The 16,371-nt window shown below is 49.9% G+C and overlaps 2 protein-coding genes across 2 annotated transcripts in view; one reads left to right on the top strand and one right to left on the bottom strand.

Moving 5' to 3' along the window:
• ITPR3 (inositol 1,4,5-trisphosphate receptor type 3) overlaps nucleotides 1-1,361 on the top strand; it is a 95,112-nt gene extending 93,751 nt beyond the window's left edge. The window contains exon 58 of the mRNA XM_038749658.1: nucleotides 479-1,361. Coding sequence (XP_038605586.1) covers nucleotides 479-547 — 69 coding nt within the window. The 3' untranslated portion in view covers nucleotides 548-1,361. The remainder of the gene's footprint in view (nucleotides 1-478) is intronic.
• Nucleotides 1,362-2,036: 675 nt separating this feature from the next.
• Nucleotides 2,037-16,371, bottom strand: part of LOC119930916 (ubiquinol-cytochrome-c reductase complex assembly factor 2) — a 15,980-nt gene continuing 1,645 nt past the window's right edge. The window contains exons 2-4 of the mRNA XM_038749668.1: nucleotides 5,803-5,877; nucleotides 4,266-4,335; nucleotides 2,037-2,209 (exon numbers count right to left, since the gene is read on the bottom strand). Of these exons, the coding sequence (XP_038605596.1) occupies nucleotides 2,112-2,209; nucleotides 4,266-4,335; nucleotides 5,803-5,877 (243 nt within the window). The 3' untranslated portion in view covers nucleotides 2,037-2,111. The remainder of the gene's footprint in view (nucleotides 2,210-4,265; nucleotides 4,336-5,802; nucleotides 5,878-16,371) is intronic.

Genomic DNA, 16,371 nt, shown 5'->3' with positions numbered 1-16,371 from the left:
ATCTACCATGGTGTCCTTTTAGGCCCTGCTGTGTGCCCATGGGTCTGGCTATCCTGGGCCAACAGAGGGGATTCTCGGAAGGTCCCTTTTGCTGACTTCCAACCGGTCCGTCTCCCTCAAGAGCTCACCTTCCGCCTGCCCCATCTCCCAGCTAAACGCGGCCCCTCCTGTGTAGATGGGTTTGGTGTTGCCCTGCCCAGAGGCAGGGGGATGACTGAGCAGACTCTACATTCCTTGGGCAGGGAACATCTCCTATGCTTACTGGGCCTCGAGGCTCAGCCCTGCTTGTCCCACAGAGAAGGGATCAATCAATCAATTGTATTTATTGAGCGCTTACTGTGTGCAGAGCACTGTACTAAGCGCTTGGGAAGTACAAGTTGTCAAGGGATGGTGGGCGGTCCCTTGGCAGGGCTGAGTGGTGAGCCGGGGTGGGCAGGGCGGGCCCAGCTGGACCCTCTGACTGTGGTTTGAACTCCAGATGACAGAGCAAAGGAAGCGCAGGCAGAGGATGGGCTTCGTGGACGTCCAGAACTGCATGAGCCGCTGAGACCCAACTGCCCTCCCCTCAGCGGGGAGACCTGCCGCGCCCCCAACACCCGAGGGCTCCTGGACTCCCATGCCCGGCTTGGAAGCCACTGCTCTGCGGTCCCCCCTAAGGATCAGCCGCCTCCGGCAGGGTCAGACTCCGTGCCACTCTCCCCTAACGTGGGGCCGGGCCTCTTGGGGAGGGGAGACTGGGCTCCCCCGCCCGGACTGTTCACTCCGTCCCAGCTTTGGAGCAAGAGGAACCTGGCCCTTGCTTCCTTGTGGCCCTACCATTCGTTCAAAGGGCTTTTTACTCCTTAACATGGGGGCACTTACCCCGGCCTTCATGCACTACGTCCTGGGAGCCTCGCTTGCTGGGCCGCCAACCCCGGAGCAGTTAGCCCCTGTGCTGTTACCGGCCACCTTCGGGCTTCATCCTTTAATTTATTCCACGGATGCCGCCAATGCCCACCTGGGCTCTTTGGGCTTCGGACCAGCGGCCGAGACCTCAGGCCCCGGGCCTGCCACGGCCGCCCCGAATGCCGGGAGCCGCCGGACCGGAAGGCGTCAGCTGCAGATTCGTTGCCGCCTCGCAGTGGGGTGCGTCGGAGATGATGGAGACGACCGAGGCTGTGGGTCACGAGGCCGTCTCTGGTCTGAAAGACACTTCTTCTGGGTCAAGGCAGGTGCCGGGCCGGCTTGCTGTGAAGGGTGGTTTGGGTTTTTTTTTTTTCCCCTTCTCTGGGGTGACGTTTTTACACATTTCTTTGGCTGAGAACTAATATGTTAATCGCCTTAAATAAATTTCAGTTCGAATCCTCTCGAATGAGAAATCTGGGCCGGGCTCCTGTGTGCTGAAGGGGACCGGGCCAGTGGGGGTTATGCTCTCTCCTGGCAGACGCTGCTGCATCACACTTCTCCGACCCACCCTACAGCAGGCATTCCTCGAAGTTGTGGCCCGGGCAGAATCTTCTACCCTGGAGCCACCGCCCTCTTTCCCTCCGCGACTCAGAACAGCTTGGAACGGGGGCCGCCAGGCCGAAGGCTAGTGAGTGGAAGGAGTCGGGGGCTGATTGTTCCTCTGGCCGGTGAGGGTCTGGGTTCGAAGCAGGCCTGTAACAGGCCCACCTCACACCGCCTGTTAGGCTGGGCACAAGGGGAGGCCCCATCCAGCGTTGATCTACTGTCAGCTTCTAGTTCCAGCTGCCGCCCCGCTCAATAACGTGAGGAAATGAAGTCAGGGAGAGCCCAGGAGGCCTCCTCTAAGGTTCAGGGCCGAGCAGGATGTCTACTTTCCCGGGGCCGCTCTCCCTCCCTCCCCTATCGTTATGTAGTCCGTCGTGGTCCTGTCCTGGAAAGGTAGGGACCACAGATTCCATTTCCATTCCAATACGCATCCCCCCCAGCCCCTCCACTTCCAACTTCAAATGTCAACCACCCAACATAGCGATTGGGGTTTTCCGTCAGGTCGAGTGCCCGCCCAGTCCCTGCCACCAGATCCGGACACTGGGTGGGAAGGGACGAGTCCCCGGTAACAGGGAGGTTTATTCATTAGGGCAATATACAGTTATTCTTGGTCATCTCCATCATTCCTTAGTCTTGTCGTCTTGGTTCTTGGCAGCAAACTTCTCCTGCAGTTTTTTCCACAGTCCTTTATTCATTTCCTTAAATTCCTCCAAGGCATCTACAAGGGGGAAAGAAAAAGTGGCAGAGAGATTCTGAGAAAGGAATTCCTTTGGGATTTATTGTCTCAATCAATGGGCTTTATTTATGGGCATCTTTTCCCTCTTCTGAAAACAGTCAGAACGTTCAATCCCTGCTGGTGGCCAACGTTTGCAAAACAGTTCTGCGGCACTCTTTCTGGGTATCTTTTTCCTCTGGAACTTCCTTTCTTTTGGAAAGATGCCTAGGCAGTGTGGGTGGGTTCTCAACACAAAGCCAAGCAGGTATCGGCCAATATCTGGTTCATCTGCTCAGGGCAGAGAGCCAAACTGGGTAGTTTGGGCCGAAACAATCCTCTTTACGGCTCGAAATACCTGGTGTGACTGTGAGTGCTGATCGAATTAAACCACTCATCTATTCTGGGATGTGCGACTGGGCTGGGCCGGGCCGAACTGAGGGTTGGGGGAGTGGCAATTAGCTGTGTGACTTTGGGCAAGTCAACTTCTCTGTGCCTCAGTTCCCTCATCTGTAAAATGGGGATTAAGACCCCCATGGGACAACCTGATCACCTTGTAACCTCCCCAGCGCTTAGAACAGTGCTCTGCACATAGTAAGCGCTTAATAAATGCCATCATTATTATTATTATTAACTCTGCTCTTGAAGTTCTGCCATGATCGCCCTAAATCCTCATTTGCAGCTTTCCTAATTTTAAATTCCATTTGGAAGTCACGATCCCTACCCTAGAAGGGCTGCCTTTCCGAGTAGTGGGGGAGACATTCATTCACTCATTCACTCGTATTTATTGAGCGCTTACTGTGTGCAGAGCACTGTACTAAGCACTTGGGAGACATACCGTAAGCTTGCTGTGGGCAGAGTATGTGTCTAAAACACCGTTTATATTGTACTCTCTCAAGCGCTTGGTACAGTGTACTGTGTTGTAAGCGCTCAATAATACGGCTGATTGATGACTGAAAATGAATTACGGAGGGAAGGGGGGAAAAGAGTACGTGGGCAGTGTACGTTAAGGGCCCAGAGATTGGGGGAGCCAAAGTGGGTGGCCCAGAGAGGTTGAGGCAGCAGTTGGGGGGCACCGAAAGTGGTGAGATTAGAGATTAATCAAGGAAGGCCACCTGGAGGAGACACGTTCTCAGAAGGCCGTTGAAGATGGGGAAGGAAGAGGGAGGGAAAACCCATTTTTTCTGCGACTGCAGGAGAGGCAGATCCGGGATTCAAGTTTCCCTTGCTTGGGGGATGAAGGGCTTGGAAAAGCTCAAGTCCTAACCTCATGGAGTTCAGGTGCTACTACAGGAATGGAGGCAGAATGAGACCAGAGGAGGTCAGGGTCGGGGTACGGGGGCTTGGCAGGGAGAAGAGAGAGTGAGAAACGGAAGCAGAGCAGAAAGAGAGAGTACGCCTTTTCTGCCGAGTTCTGTTTGGTATGTGGGGCACATCGAAATGACCACATCAAAACGCGGGAAAAAGGCTGGTCTATTTTTGTATTCGACATTCAGAGCGATATAAATAGCTCCGTTCCAGCACCCTCCTCGCCCACTCCCCACGGACAAGCAAGGACAATAGAGAAGGAAGTCCCCAGAAAGAAGTCAGGTTTGCAGGGGGCTGGCTTCCTTCCATGTTCACGGGGTCTCTGAAGCGCCTTGCTATTCTCCGCTCGGCCCCCCAAGCTGAGCCCGCCGCGCTCGCCCCTACCCCAGACCCCGTCCCCGGGGGCAGGTGGCGGATGGGAGGATATCCGCAGCCACTTTGACCGAATGGCTTTGGCTTGGATGAAACCTTCATTGTTCCCAAAGCCCCCTCGGGAGTTCAAAAATACGATCGCTTTCCTTCCACCCTGACCTCAACCGCTTCCGTTTGCTCTCCTGACCCCCTCCGCTGCCCCCGACCCTCCGGCTGAGCGGAACCAAGACGGATTTGTGTCACTCAAGCGTTCGGCGCGGAATCAAGCAGAGCTAACCGGAGTTCTGCGGCTTCTGTGTCTCCCGTGGCTGACCATCGGTGATGGGGAGATTCTCCTGGCCCCCGCCCACCCGCAGGCCTCCTCCCGCCCCGGCCTTGGTACCTGTTGCCAAAACGGTTCTGCACTCTTCCACAGTCAGTCCACTGAAGCCCGTGTCTCTGGGGCGAGGGTACTGGGCCGGCCCCAAGGGCAGCAGGAAGGAGAGGAAGGGAGAAGGGCAGGGTGAACAGCCCGGCCCTGTGGATCCCAAGCCCCAGACCCCATCAACCTCCCAGGGGAGCGCCAGCCAATCAATCAATCAATCGATCGTATCCATTGAGCGCTTACTGTGTGCAGAGCACTGGACTAAGCGCTTGGGAAGGACAAGTTGGCAACATAAGCCAAGCCAAACCCCCGCTGCTACAGCTGCCCAGCGTCCTCCGGGATGTGGTCTAGTGGCCCGGGAGTCGGAAGGACCTATGTTCTAATCCCGGCTCCACCACTTAATAATGACGGTATTGGTTAAGCGCTTACTAGGTGCCAAGCACTGTCCTAAGCGTTGGAGCAGATACAAGGTAATCCGGTTGGGCACAGTCCCTTTGTCCCTTATAGGACTCACGGTCCTAATCCCCATTTTCCAGATGAGGCAACTGAGGCACAGAGAAGCAAAGTGACTTGCCCAAGGTCACCCAGCAGACAAGTGGCAGAGCTGGGATTAGGACCAATGACCTTTTTACTCCCAGGCCCGGGCTCTCGCCACTAGGACATGCAGCTTCTCTGTTCTCCCGGAGAACCATCTGTTTGCTGTGTGACCTTGGGCAAGTCACTTCACCTCTCTGGGTCTCAGTTACCGCTAAGTAGAAAGAGCACGGACTTGGGAGCCCGAGGTCACGGGTTCTAATCCCAGCTCCGCCGCTTGTCAGATGTGTGACTTTGGACAAGTCACTTCACTTCTCTGGGTCTCAGTTACCACTAAGTAGAAAGAGCATGGACTTGGGAGCCCGAGGTCACGCGTTCTAATCCCAGCTCCGCCGCTTGTCAGCTGTGTGACTTTGGGCAAGTCAATTCACCTCTCTGGGTCTGTTACCTCTAAGTAGAAAGAGCACGGACTTGGGAGCCCGAGGTCACAGGTTCTAATTCCGGCTCCACCACTTGTCAGCTGTGGGACTTTGGGCAAATCACTTAACTTCTCTGGGCCTCAGTTACCTCATCTGTAAAATAGGGATTAAGACTGTGAGCCCCCCGTGGGACAACCGGATCACCTTGTATCCCCTCCCCCAGTGCTTAGAACAGTGCTTCGCACATAGTAAGCACTTAACAAATGCCATCATTAAGGGGACTAAGACTCTAAGCTTCAGATGTGACAGGGACTGTATCCCACCTGACTGCCTGCATCCACCCCAACAGCTTAAAAAATATCATAAAAAACAAAAGCCAAACAGGGACTTCTCTGGGTTGCCAGGGAAGGAGTGAGGCTTGACTGCCGCGGCAACCCTTCCGAGGCAGGTGACCAGAGTCGCTTTCGAAAAAGCATCCTCGTGGCTGACGCCCGCCGACTGGTCGAGCCCCTCCTTGGGCGCGCTCTGGGGATGGGGGATGTTGGCGCTGGGAGAGCGCTGCCCGTGCCCCCCTCCCTCCCCCAGGGACCCGGGCCTCTCACCTTGTGTTTGTAGTAGTTGGAGTGGAGCCGGGCTAAGCTCTCGTACATTTGGTCGCAGGCCTCCGGCTCCGCTACCTGCAAGAGGAAACGGTCCGTGGGGCGGGGCGGTTAAGCAAGACCCCCAACTCTGGACCCTCCCGCTCCCCCAAAGATGGTCCTGCCAAGACGACCCCAGCTGACTGGAAGCCTGGGCACCGGCAACTGGGGTCAGAGCTGGGCAGAAGTGAGTCCAGCCCACACTGCTCCGTTCTGGGGTTCCCTCTGTCAGTTTATCAGAGACTCCCCCGCCCCCCGACTTCCTTTGTCTGCTGTGTGGTCTTGGGCAAGTCGTTTCACTTCCCTGGGCCCTAGTGACCTCATCTGTAAAATAGGGATTAAGATGGTGAGCTCCATAAGCGACAGGGACTGGGTAGGTGTACAAAGGCCAGCCAGAAGCGGCCCTGCCAAGATGTGGCCTTTACTGAATGCTTACTGTGTGCACTGCATTATCCAAAGTGTTTGGATGAGGACAATACCACTGGTAGACATGATTTTTACCCTCTGGAAACTTCCAGTCTAGGCTCTCTGAATGCCAAAGTCTGTATAATAATAATAATAATAATAATGGCATTTATTAAGCGCTTACTATGTGCAAATAACTGTTCTAAGCACTGGGGAGGTTACAAGGTGATCAGGGTGTCCTACGTGGGGCTCACAGTCTTAATCCCCATTTTACAGGTGAGGCAACTGAGGCCCAGAGAAGTGAAGTGACTTGCCCCAAGTCACACAGCTGACAATTGGTGGAGCCGGGATTTGAACCCATGACCTCTGGCTCCAAAGCCAGGGCTTTTTCCACTGAGCCAAGAAGCAGCATGGCCTATGGGAAACAGCATGGCCTAATGCAAAGAGCCTGGGCCTGGGAATCAGAGGATCTGGGTTCTAATCCCAGCTTTCCCATGTGTCTGCTGAGAAGCAGCGTGGCTCAATGGAAAGAGCCTGGGCTTTGGAGTCAGAGGTCACGGGTTCAAATCCCAGCTCTGCCAATTGTCAGCTATGTAACTTTGGGCAAGTCACTTAACCTCTCTGTGCCTCAGTTCCCTCATCTGTAAAATGGGGATTAAGACTGTGAGCCCCCCATGGGACAACCTGATCACTTTGTAACCTCCCCAGTGCTTAGAACACTGCTTTGCACATAATAAGCACTTAATAAATGTCATTATTATTATTATTATTATGACCTTGGGCAAGTCACTTCATGTCTCTGGGCCTCAGTTTCCTCATCTGTAAAATGGGAATTCACAACCTGTTCTCCCTCCTACTTAGACTGTGAGCCCCATGGGAGACAGGGAGTGTGTCCGACCTGATAAACTTGTATCCGCCCCAGTGCTTAGAACAGTGCTTGGTACAAAGTATGCGTTTAACAAGAACCGTAATTCATTCATTCATTCAATCGTATCTACTGAGTGCTTACTGTGTTCCTCTACAGTGTGAGCCTGCTGTGGGCAGGGATTGTGTCTCTTTATTGATTTGTGGCATTTTCCAAGTAATTAGTACAGTGCTCTCTCAATAAATACGACTGAATGAATGAATGCAAAGTACTAAGCACTTGGGAGAGTACAGTAAAACAATGAACGGACTCATTTCCTGCCCACCACAAGCTTTATTCTGTCCTAAATTACAAACAGCTAGCTTCTTGCGTTTGACACTGGCCAAAAGGGTTGAGCATGCTGGACGCCAGCAGGGAGGCATTTTGCAATGATTACTTGTCCACTTGCCCCTTCTCTGATTACTCAATGGGCTAGTACCTCTGAGGTGCTGGTGCTTTTCTGAAATTGCCTTCAGATGGTCACGGTATTTTCAGCTGATGGAACGCGTTTTGGTTTCCGCACTCGATGGAGGGCAAGTAATATTTCACCGAGAGACTCGACATATAAGGAAGTTCAATGTTGATTTTGATAGACTGCCTTTCCTCCCACAACTGCCCTCTTTTTTGCATAATTCTTGTAACATTAAAGCAGTGGTGGGGCTGTTATGCGGGTTATATAGGAGTCGAGCAACAGGAGAGGAGGAGAAAAAAGAGAAGTGGAAAGGAGAGATCCCCACCTTAAGAGCAAGTATCAACCAAGCCTATTTACTGTACTCTCCTAAGTGCTTAGTACAATGCTCAGCACATGGCTCAATAAATGCCTTGGATTGAAGGAAGAAAAGGAAGACACTTGAAACAGAATCTCTTACTTCTCTTGCACTCTCCCAAGTGCTCCTAAGTGCTTAGTACAATGCTCAGCACACGGTACATGCTCAATAAATGCCTTGGATTGAAGGAAGAAAAGGAAGACACTTGAAACAGAATCTCTTACTTCTCTTGCACTCTCCCAAGTGCTCCTAAGTGCTTAGTACAATGCTCAGCACACGGTACATGCTCAATAAATGCCTTGGATTGAAGGAAGAAAAGGAAGACACTTGAAACAGAATCTCTTACTTCTCTTGCACTCTCCCAAGTGCTCGTAAGTGGTTAGTACAATGCTCAGCACACGGTACATGGCTCAATAAATGCCTTGGATTGAAGGAAGAAAAGGAAGACACTTGAAACAGAATCTCTTACTTCTCTTGCACTCTCCCAAGTGCTCCTAAGTGCTTAGTACAATGCTCAGCACACGGTACATGGCTCAATAAATGCCTTGGATTGAAGGAAGACACTTGAAACAGAATCTCTTACTTCTCTTGCACTCTCCCAAGTGCTCCTAAGTGTTTAGTACAATGCTCAGCACACAATACATGCTCAATAAATGCCTTGGATTGAAGGAAGAAAAGGAAGACACTTGAAACAGAATCTCTTACTTCTCTTGCACTCTCCCAAGTGCTCGTAAGTGGTTAGTACAATGCTCAGCACACGGTACATGGCTCAATAAATGCCTTGGATTGAAGGAAGAAAAGGAAGACACTTGAAACAGAATCTCTTACTTCTCTTGCACTCTCCCAAGTGCTCCTAAGTGCTTAGTACAATGCTCAGCACACGGTACATGGCTCAATAAATGCCTTGGATTGAAGGAAGACACTTGAAACAGAATCTCTTACTTCTCTTGCACTCTCCCAAGTGCTCCTAAGTGTTTAGTACAATGCTCAGCACACAATACATGCTCAATAAATGCCTTGGATTGAAGGAAGAAAAGGAAGACACTTGAAACAGAATCTCTTATTTCTCTTGCACTCTCCCAAGTGCTGCATACAACAGGCACGTTTTGTGTATTTGTCCTTGTCCCTAATGCCGCTTTTAATGTTTTAGATTTTCACTGTTCCTGCTGTGTCTGTCTCCAGTCCTCTCCAACCTTCTACACTCATAGATTGTGAGTCCTTCCAGGGATAGGGTCCTTGTCTATTTCCCACTGGTATACTCTTTCCCAGCATCTAGTACAGTGCTCTGCACAAAGTGCTCAATAAATACTATTAGTACTCCACTTCCAGGGGTAGGTTCTTGGTTGCTCTGTGATATTAGGATTGAGGACGAGGCTGTCTTGACAATGGCTGGAAGAGGACTCCCCCGGCCCCCGATGTGGGCGGGTGGCTATGGTGGGTTCATCTTGACATCAGCCCTTTATTGCTCAGCGACCCGGGGGGAAAGTGGGGTAAGTGAAATCTGTGTTTGCATCTTCTTTTTCCTCTCTTTCCTCTGTCTGTCACCTTGGGCTAGTCTGACTTCTCTGTCCTCCGGATCTCTTTTCGCTCTCTCCTTTATCTTTGGGAAGTCCCGCCCCACCGTGAGACCCCATCCTAAATTTGTCACCACTCTCAAGGTGAAAGGTGGGCTCCAGGGCATCTGATGCCCTCTTCTGCTTTTTTATTCCCCTCATCTCTTCTCCTCTCCACTTGTTGGAAATCCTGGGCCTCACAGCGAGAAGCTCCACTCTCCAAGGCTCCAAGCTGTCCAGAAGGAAGGTTCTCCGTACGGTGAGCAGACGACTCGGGGCCTCCTCCAGGTATGGAGTTTCAGGCCCCAGTCTGCTTCTGACCAAGGAGGAATTGCTGCAGCAGGGGCCTATTGCCTGCTTTTTGTTCATTTTTATGGTACTTAAACGCTTACTTCGTGTCAAGCACTATTCTAAGCGCTGGAGTAGGTACAACTTTATCAGGTTGGTCACGGTCCCTATTCCACATGGGGCTCACAGTCTAAGTAGGAGGGAGTAAGATCTAATCTCCATTTTACAGTTGCTTAAACTGAGGCCCAGAGAAGTGAAGTGACTTACCCAAGGTCACAAAAAAGCAAGCGATTGGTTAGAAACCAAGTCCTTCTGATTCCCAGGTCTGTTTTCTTCCCACTAGGCCATGCTGCTTCCCAGTATAAAACTGCCTCATCTTACCCGATATCCAAAACGGCGCTGCTTCCAACCCAACGGCACATTATTACAGATTTCTGTTGAATTTGGACAGGTCTGAAGTTGCTTTCTGACATTCTGCTTTGTCCCCAGTCTCTGGCTCAAACCCTTCTGGACTTTAGTAGTCCTGCTAATGATCTATACTGTGAATCTTTAAGGTCTTTAAATGACCTAATTTTCTATTCACACCTCATGAGATCACTAAAATGCTGGGACTTAAATTGGGGGAAAAAAAGAGAATGATGAACAGTTCAGCCTGTTCCCTGCACGTGAATGAAAGAGATGTCACGCTGACAAAGCACCCTTCCTAGATCTATTTCTGGTCTTTCGGCTCCCCCCCCGCCCGGTGTCAGTAAATTCCTCTTTACCGTATTAAACTTTTATGTCCGTACAAATTCACCTCAGGGCCCCGGGGACAGACTTTGATGTTCGAAATGCAACTGCAGGTGGTGACAGCCACCGTTTTGGCCGGGCACCAAAAGGAAGGGGTGAGCCCTTTTTGGAAAAGCGGGAGCAGGCCCGTTGTGAGAAGCAGGATTTGGTCTGGCTCCAGGGAGGGGAGAAAGAAAAGCGGAGTGGTTTAGGAATGGGTTTGGGGAACAGAAAACAATCCTAATAATAATGGAGGTCTTTGTTCTTATTAACAATTATATTATTATATCATAATAGTACATATTATTATAATTATTATTAATGATTGTATAATAATAATAATTATTATCTGGGGTTGGAGCTAAGCTGTGGGGTGACCATCTAAAGTTGGAAGGGTGAATGTTCGCGTTAACTGTTCTGAGAAGGGAAGCTTCAGAGACCGTATTATTATTATTAATATATTATTAATATAGATCGCAAAATTATTGCGATTTTTAATCCACCAAGCCAGAACTGGTCAGGACCTTCCTTCCTTCTTCTGATTCTCTGGGAAAACTGTACCATCTGCAATGTTCCTTAGTAATAACTGGTGTTGGTGGAGGGCTTACTATGAGTCCACTTTGGTATGAGAAGCAGCGTGGCCCACCAGAAAGAGCCCGGGCTTGGGAGTCGGAGGTCATGGGTTCTAATCCTGGCACCACCACTTGTCAGCTGTGTGACTTCGGGCAAGTCACTTCACTTCTCTGTGCCTCCGTTACCTCATCTGTAAAATGGGGATGAAGACTGTGAGCCCCATGTGGGACAACCTGATTACCTTGTATTCCCCCCCAGAGCTCAGAACAGTGCCTGGCACATAGTGAGCACTTAACAAATGTCATTATTATTATTATTATTATCACTAAGCGCCAAGATACAAGACAATCCGATCGGACACAACCCCAGGATTCATTACCCCCTGGGCCAGGGCAGAGAGGCCAACAGCCTAGCACTGCTCCCAAACCAAAACATTTCTGTTAACAAGGGGGAGGGCAATTTAGGGTGGTACGTTCCCCAAGCAATGGGACTTCTGGGGTACTTCTGCTCTCCTGCACGACGAGGAACACGTCTTTGGAGAGTGGTGCACATGCTGAGCCTTCTGCACACCCTTGCATAGAGCATGGGCCTGGGAATCAGAAGGTCCTGGGTTCTAATTCTGACTCCTCCAATTGTCTGGTCTATAATAATAATAATAATGATGGCATTTATTAAGCGCTTACTATGTGCAAAGCACTGTTCTAAGCGCTGGGGAGGTTACAAGGTGATCAGCTTGTCCCACATGGGGCTCACAGTCTTCATCCCCATTTTACAGATGAGGGAACTGAGGCACAGAGAAGTGAAGTGACTTCCCCAAAGTCACCCAGCTGACAAGTGGCGGGGCCGGGATTTGAACCTATGACCTCTCACTCCAAAGCCCGGGCTTTTTCCACTGAGCCACGCTGCTTCCTTGGGCAAGTCAATTCTCTGTGCTTCAGTTCACCTGTAAAATGGGGGCTCTCTGATCTCCCATCCTCCTGTCTCTCCCCGCTTCAGTCTACACTTCACTCTGCTGCCCGGATTATCTTTGTGCAGTGAACGCCCTGGGCACGTCACTCCCCTCCTCAAAAATCTCCAGTGGCTGCCTGTCAACCTACGAATCAAGCAAAAACTCCTCCCTCTCGGCTTCAAGGCTCTCCATCCCCTCGCCCCCTCCTACATCACCTCCCTTCTCTCCTTCTCATTCATTCATTCAATCGTATCAATTGAGCGCTTACCGTGTGCAGAGCACTGTACTAAGCGCTTTCCACCTCCAGCCCTGCCCGCGCCCTCCGCTCCTCTGCCGCTAACCTCCTCACCGTGCCTCGTTCTCGCCTGTCCCACCGTCGACCCCCGGCCCACGTCATTCATTCATTCAATCGTATTTATTGAGCGCTGTGTGCAGAGCACTGTACTAAGCGCTTCTCCTGGCCTGGAATGCCCTCTCTCCACACATCCGCCAGGCTAGCTCTCTTCTTCCCTTCAAAGCCCTACTGAGAGCTCACCTCCTCCAGGAGGCCTTCCCACACTGAGCCCCCCTTTTCTTCTCCTCCTCCCCTCCACATCGCCACCCCCACTCTGCCCTACCCCCTTCCCCTCCCCACAGCACTTGTGCATGTTTGCACATATTTATTGCTCTGTTTTATTACTGATGTGTACATAGCTATAATTATCATCATCATCATCATCAATCGTATTTATTGAGCGCTTACTGTGTGCAGAGCACTGTTCTAAGCGCTTGGGAAGTGCAAATTGGCAACATATAGAGACAGTCCCTACCCAACAGTGGGCTCACAGTCTAAAAGGGGGAGACAGAGAACAAAACCAAACATACTAACAAAATAAAATAAATAGAATAGATATGTACAAGTAAAATAGAGTAATAAATATGTGCAAACATATATACATATATACAGGTGCTGTAGGGAAGGGAAGGAGGTAAGATGGGGGGGATGGATAATTCTATTTATTCTGATGGCATTGACACCTGTCTACTTGTTTTGTTTTGTTGTCTATGTCCTCCTTCTAGACTGTGAGCCCGTTACTGAGTAGGGATTGTCTCTGTTGCTGAATTGGACTTTCCAGGCGCTTAGTGCAGTGTTCTGCACATAGTAAGCACTCAATAAATAGGAATGAGTGAATGAGAAGCAGCGTGGCTTAGTGGAAAGATCCCAGACTTTTCATTCATTCATTCAATCGTATTTATTGAGCGCTTACTGTGTGCAGAGCACTGTACTAAGCGCTTGGGCAGCACAAGTTGGCAACCTATAGAGACGGTCCCTACCCAACAGTGGGCTCAGAGTCTAGAAGGGGGAGACAGAGAACAAAACAAAACATATTCACAAAATAAAATAAATAGCATAAATACGTACAAATAAAATAGAGTAATAAATACGTACAAACATATATACAGGTGCTGTGGGGAGGGGAAGGAGGATGGGGGGGGCTGAGTGTGGGAAGGCCTCCTGGAGGAGGTGAGCTCTCAGGAGGGCTTTGAAGGGTTGGGAGTCAGAGTGTGTGGGTTCTAATTCTGCCTCCCCCACTTGTCAGCTGTGTGACTCCGGTCAGCTCACTTCACTTCTCTGTGCCTCAGTGACCTCATCTGTCAAATGGGGAGGAAGACTGTGAGCCCCACATGGGACAACCTGATGACCTTGTATCCACCCCAGCGCTTAGAACAGTGCTCACCTCCTCCAAGAGGCCTTCCCAGACTGAGCCCTCTTTTTCCTCTCCTCCTCCCCTTCCCCTCCCCACAGCACTTGTATATATATGTACGGATTTATTTCTCTATTTATTATAATTGTACATATTTACTGTTCGACTTATTTTGTTAATGATGATGTGCATAGAGCTTTAATTCTATTTGTTCTGACAGCTTTCATTCATTCATTCAATCGTATTTATTGAGCGCTTACTCTGTGCAGAGCACTGCACTAAGCGCTTGGGAAGCACAAGTTGGCAACATATGGAGACGGTCCCTACCCAACAGCAGGCTCACAGTCTAGAAGGGGGAGACAGACAACAAAACAAAACATACTAACAAAATAAAATAAATATGTATAAGTAAAATAGAGTAATAAATATGTACAAACATACATACATATGTACAGGAATATGAATACTTCCCAAGCACTTAGTACAGTGCTCTGCACACAGTAAGCGCTCAATAAATACAAATGAATAGTGACAATTGAGGAGCGTCCTAGACTGTGAGCCCGCTGTTGGGTAGGGGCCATCTCTATATGTTGCCGACTTGTACTTCCCAAGCGCTCAGTACAGTGCTCTGCACGTAGTAAGCGCTCGCAGCGTGGCTCAGTGGAAGGAGCCTGGGCTTGGGAGTCAGAGGTCATGAGTTCTAATCCCGGCTCTGCCACTTGTCAGCTGTGTGACTTTGAGCAAGTCGCTTCTCTGAGCCTCAGTTACCTCACCTGTAAAATGGGGATTAAGACTGTGAGCCCCATATGGGACAACCTGATCACCTTGTATCTTCCCCGGTGCTTAGAACAGTGCGTCACACATCAATCAATCAATCGTATTTATTGAGCGCTTACTGTGTGCAGAGCACTGTACTAAGCGCTTGAATAGTGAGCACTTAACAAATGCCATCGTTATGATTTTCTAGACTGTGAGCCCGCCCGGAGCCCGCCCGTTGTTGGGCAGGGACCTACATGTTGCCGACTTGTACTTCCCAAGCGCTTAGTACAGTGCTCTGCACACAGTAAGCGCTCAATAAATACGATTGAATGAATGAATGAATGAATGCAATCAGGCAATAGAATTGGCTGATGGAACTGGAGTGTTTGCCGGGTAACGAGGACTAGGTGTCTGGGATGGAATAATAATGATGGCATTTGTTAAGCGCTCACTATGCGCAAAGCACTGTTCTAAGCGCTGAACGATACAGTCGAGTTGATAGAAGTGTTCCCTGCCCACAAGGAGTGAATAGTTTAGACAGTCTGCATGACCTAGTGGAAGAAGCCTAGGTTAGGGAATCAATGCCCAAGGTGACTCTTGTCTGCTGTGTGACCTTAGGCAATTCACTTCTCTGCCTCAGTTGCCTCATCTTGTAAAATGGGGGTTCATTCATTCATTCATATTTATTGAGCGCTTACTGTGTGCAGAGCGCTTCGGAAGTACAATTATGCCATTTCATACATAACCCTCCATCAAATTTTCCAATACCTAAATAGTTCTGGCTTAAATAATACACACATTAATTAGAAAAAAGCTACAAATTTACAAACGAGCAGTAAGTTTAGACGGAGAAAACTGAGCGAAACATAAATCCCAGCCCATAAGAGGATTGAAAAAAGAAAATCAAGAAGCAATGGAAACAAATCCTAAGCACAAAGGTGAAAAATAATTCATGTCATGTGAGCCCCACATGGGACGATTACGACACCTGTCTCCATGTTTTGTTTTGTTGTCTGTCTCCCCCTTCTAGACGGTGAGCCCACCGTCGGGTAGGGACCGTCTCTATACGTTGCCGACTTGTACTTCCCAAGCGCTTAGTACAGTGGTCTGCACACAGTAAGTGCTCAATAAATAGGATGGAATGAATGAACAGTGACAATCGAGGAGCGTCCAGTCTAGACTGTGAGCCCACTGTTGGGTAGGGACTGTCTCTATGTTGCTGACTTGTACCTCCCAAGCGCTTAGTACAGTGCTCTGCACACAGTAAGCGCTCAATCAATACGATTGAATGAATAAACAGTGACAATCGAGGAGCATCCAGTCTAGACTGTGAGCCCGTTGTCGGGTAGGGACCGTCTCTCTATGTTGTCGACTTGGACTTCCCAAGTGCTTAGTCCAGTGCTCTGCACACAGTAAGCGCTCAATCAATACAACTGAATGAATGGTGACAATCGAGGAGCGTCCAGTCTAGACTGTGAGCCCGCTGTCGGGTAGAGACCGTCTCTATATGTTGCTGACTTGGACTTCCCAAGCACTTACCACAGTGCTCTGCACACAGTAAGCGCTCAATAAATACGACTGAATGAATGAATAGTGACAATTGAGGGGCGTCCAGTCTAGACTGTGCGCCCGCTGTTGGATAGGGACCGTCTCTACATGTTGCCAACTTGTACTTCCCAAGCGCTTAGTACAGTGCTCTGCACACAGTAAGCGCTCAATAAATACGATTGAATGAATGGTGACAATCGAGGGGCATCGTTGGGTAGGGACCGTCTCTATATGTTGCCGACTTGTCGTTCCCAAGCGCTTAGTACAGTACTCTGCACAAAGTAAGTGCTCAATACATATGTTGAATGAATGAATAGTGAGACTCGAGGGGCAT

Source organism: Tachyglossus aculeatus, chromosome 7, assembly GCF_015852505.1.
Source record: "Tachyglossus aculeatus isolate mTacAcu1 chromosome 7, mTacAcu1.pri, whole genome shotgun sequence".
NCBI classification, from domain to species: domain Eukaryota; kingdom Metazoa; phylum Chordata; class Mammalia; order Monotremata; family Tachyglossidae; genus Tachyglossus; species Tachyglossus aculeatus.
This window is presented reverse-complemented; position numbering and strand designations above follow the sequence as displayed.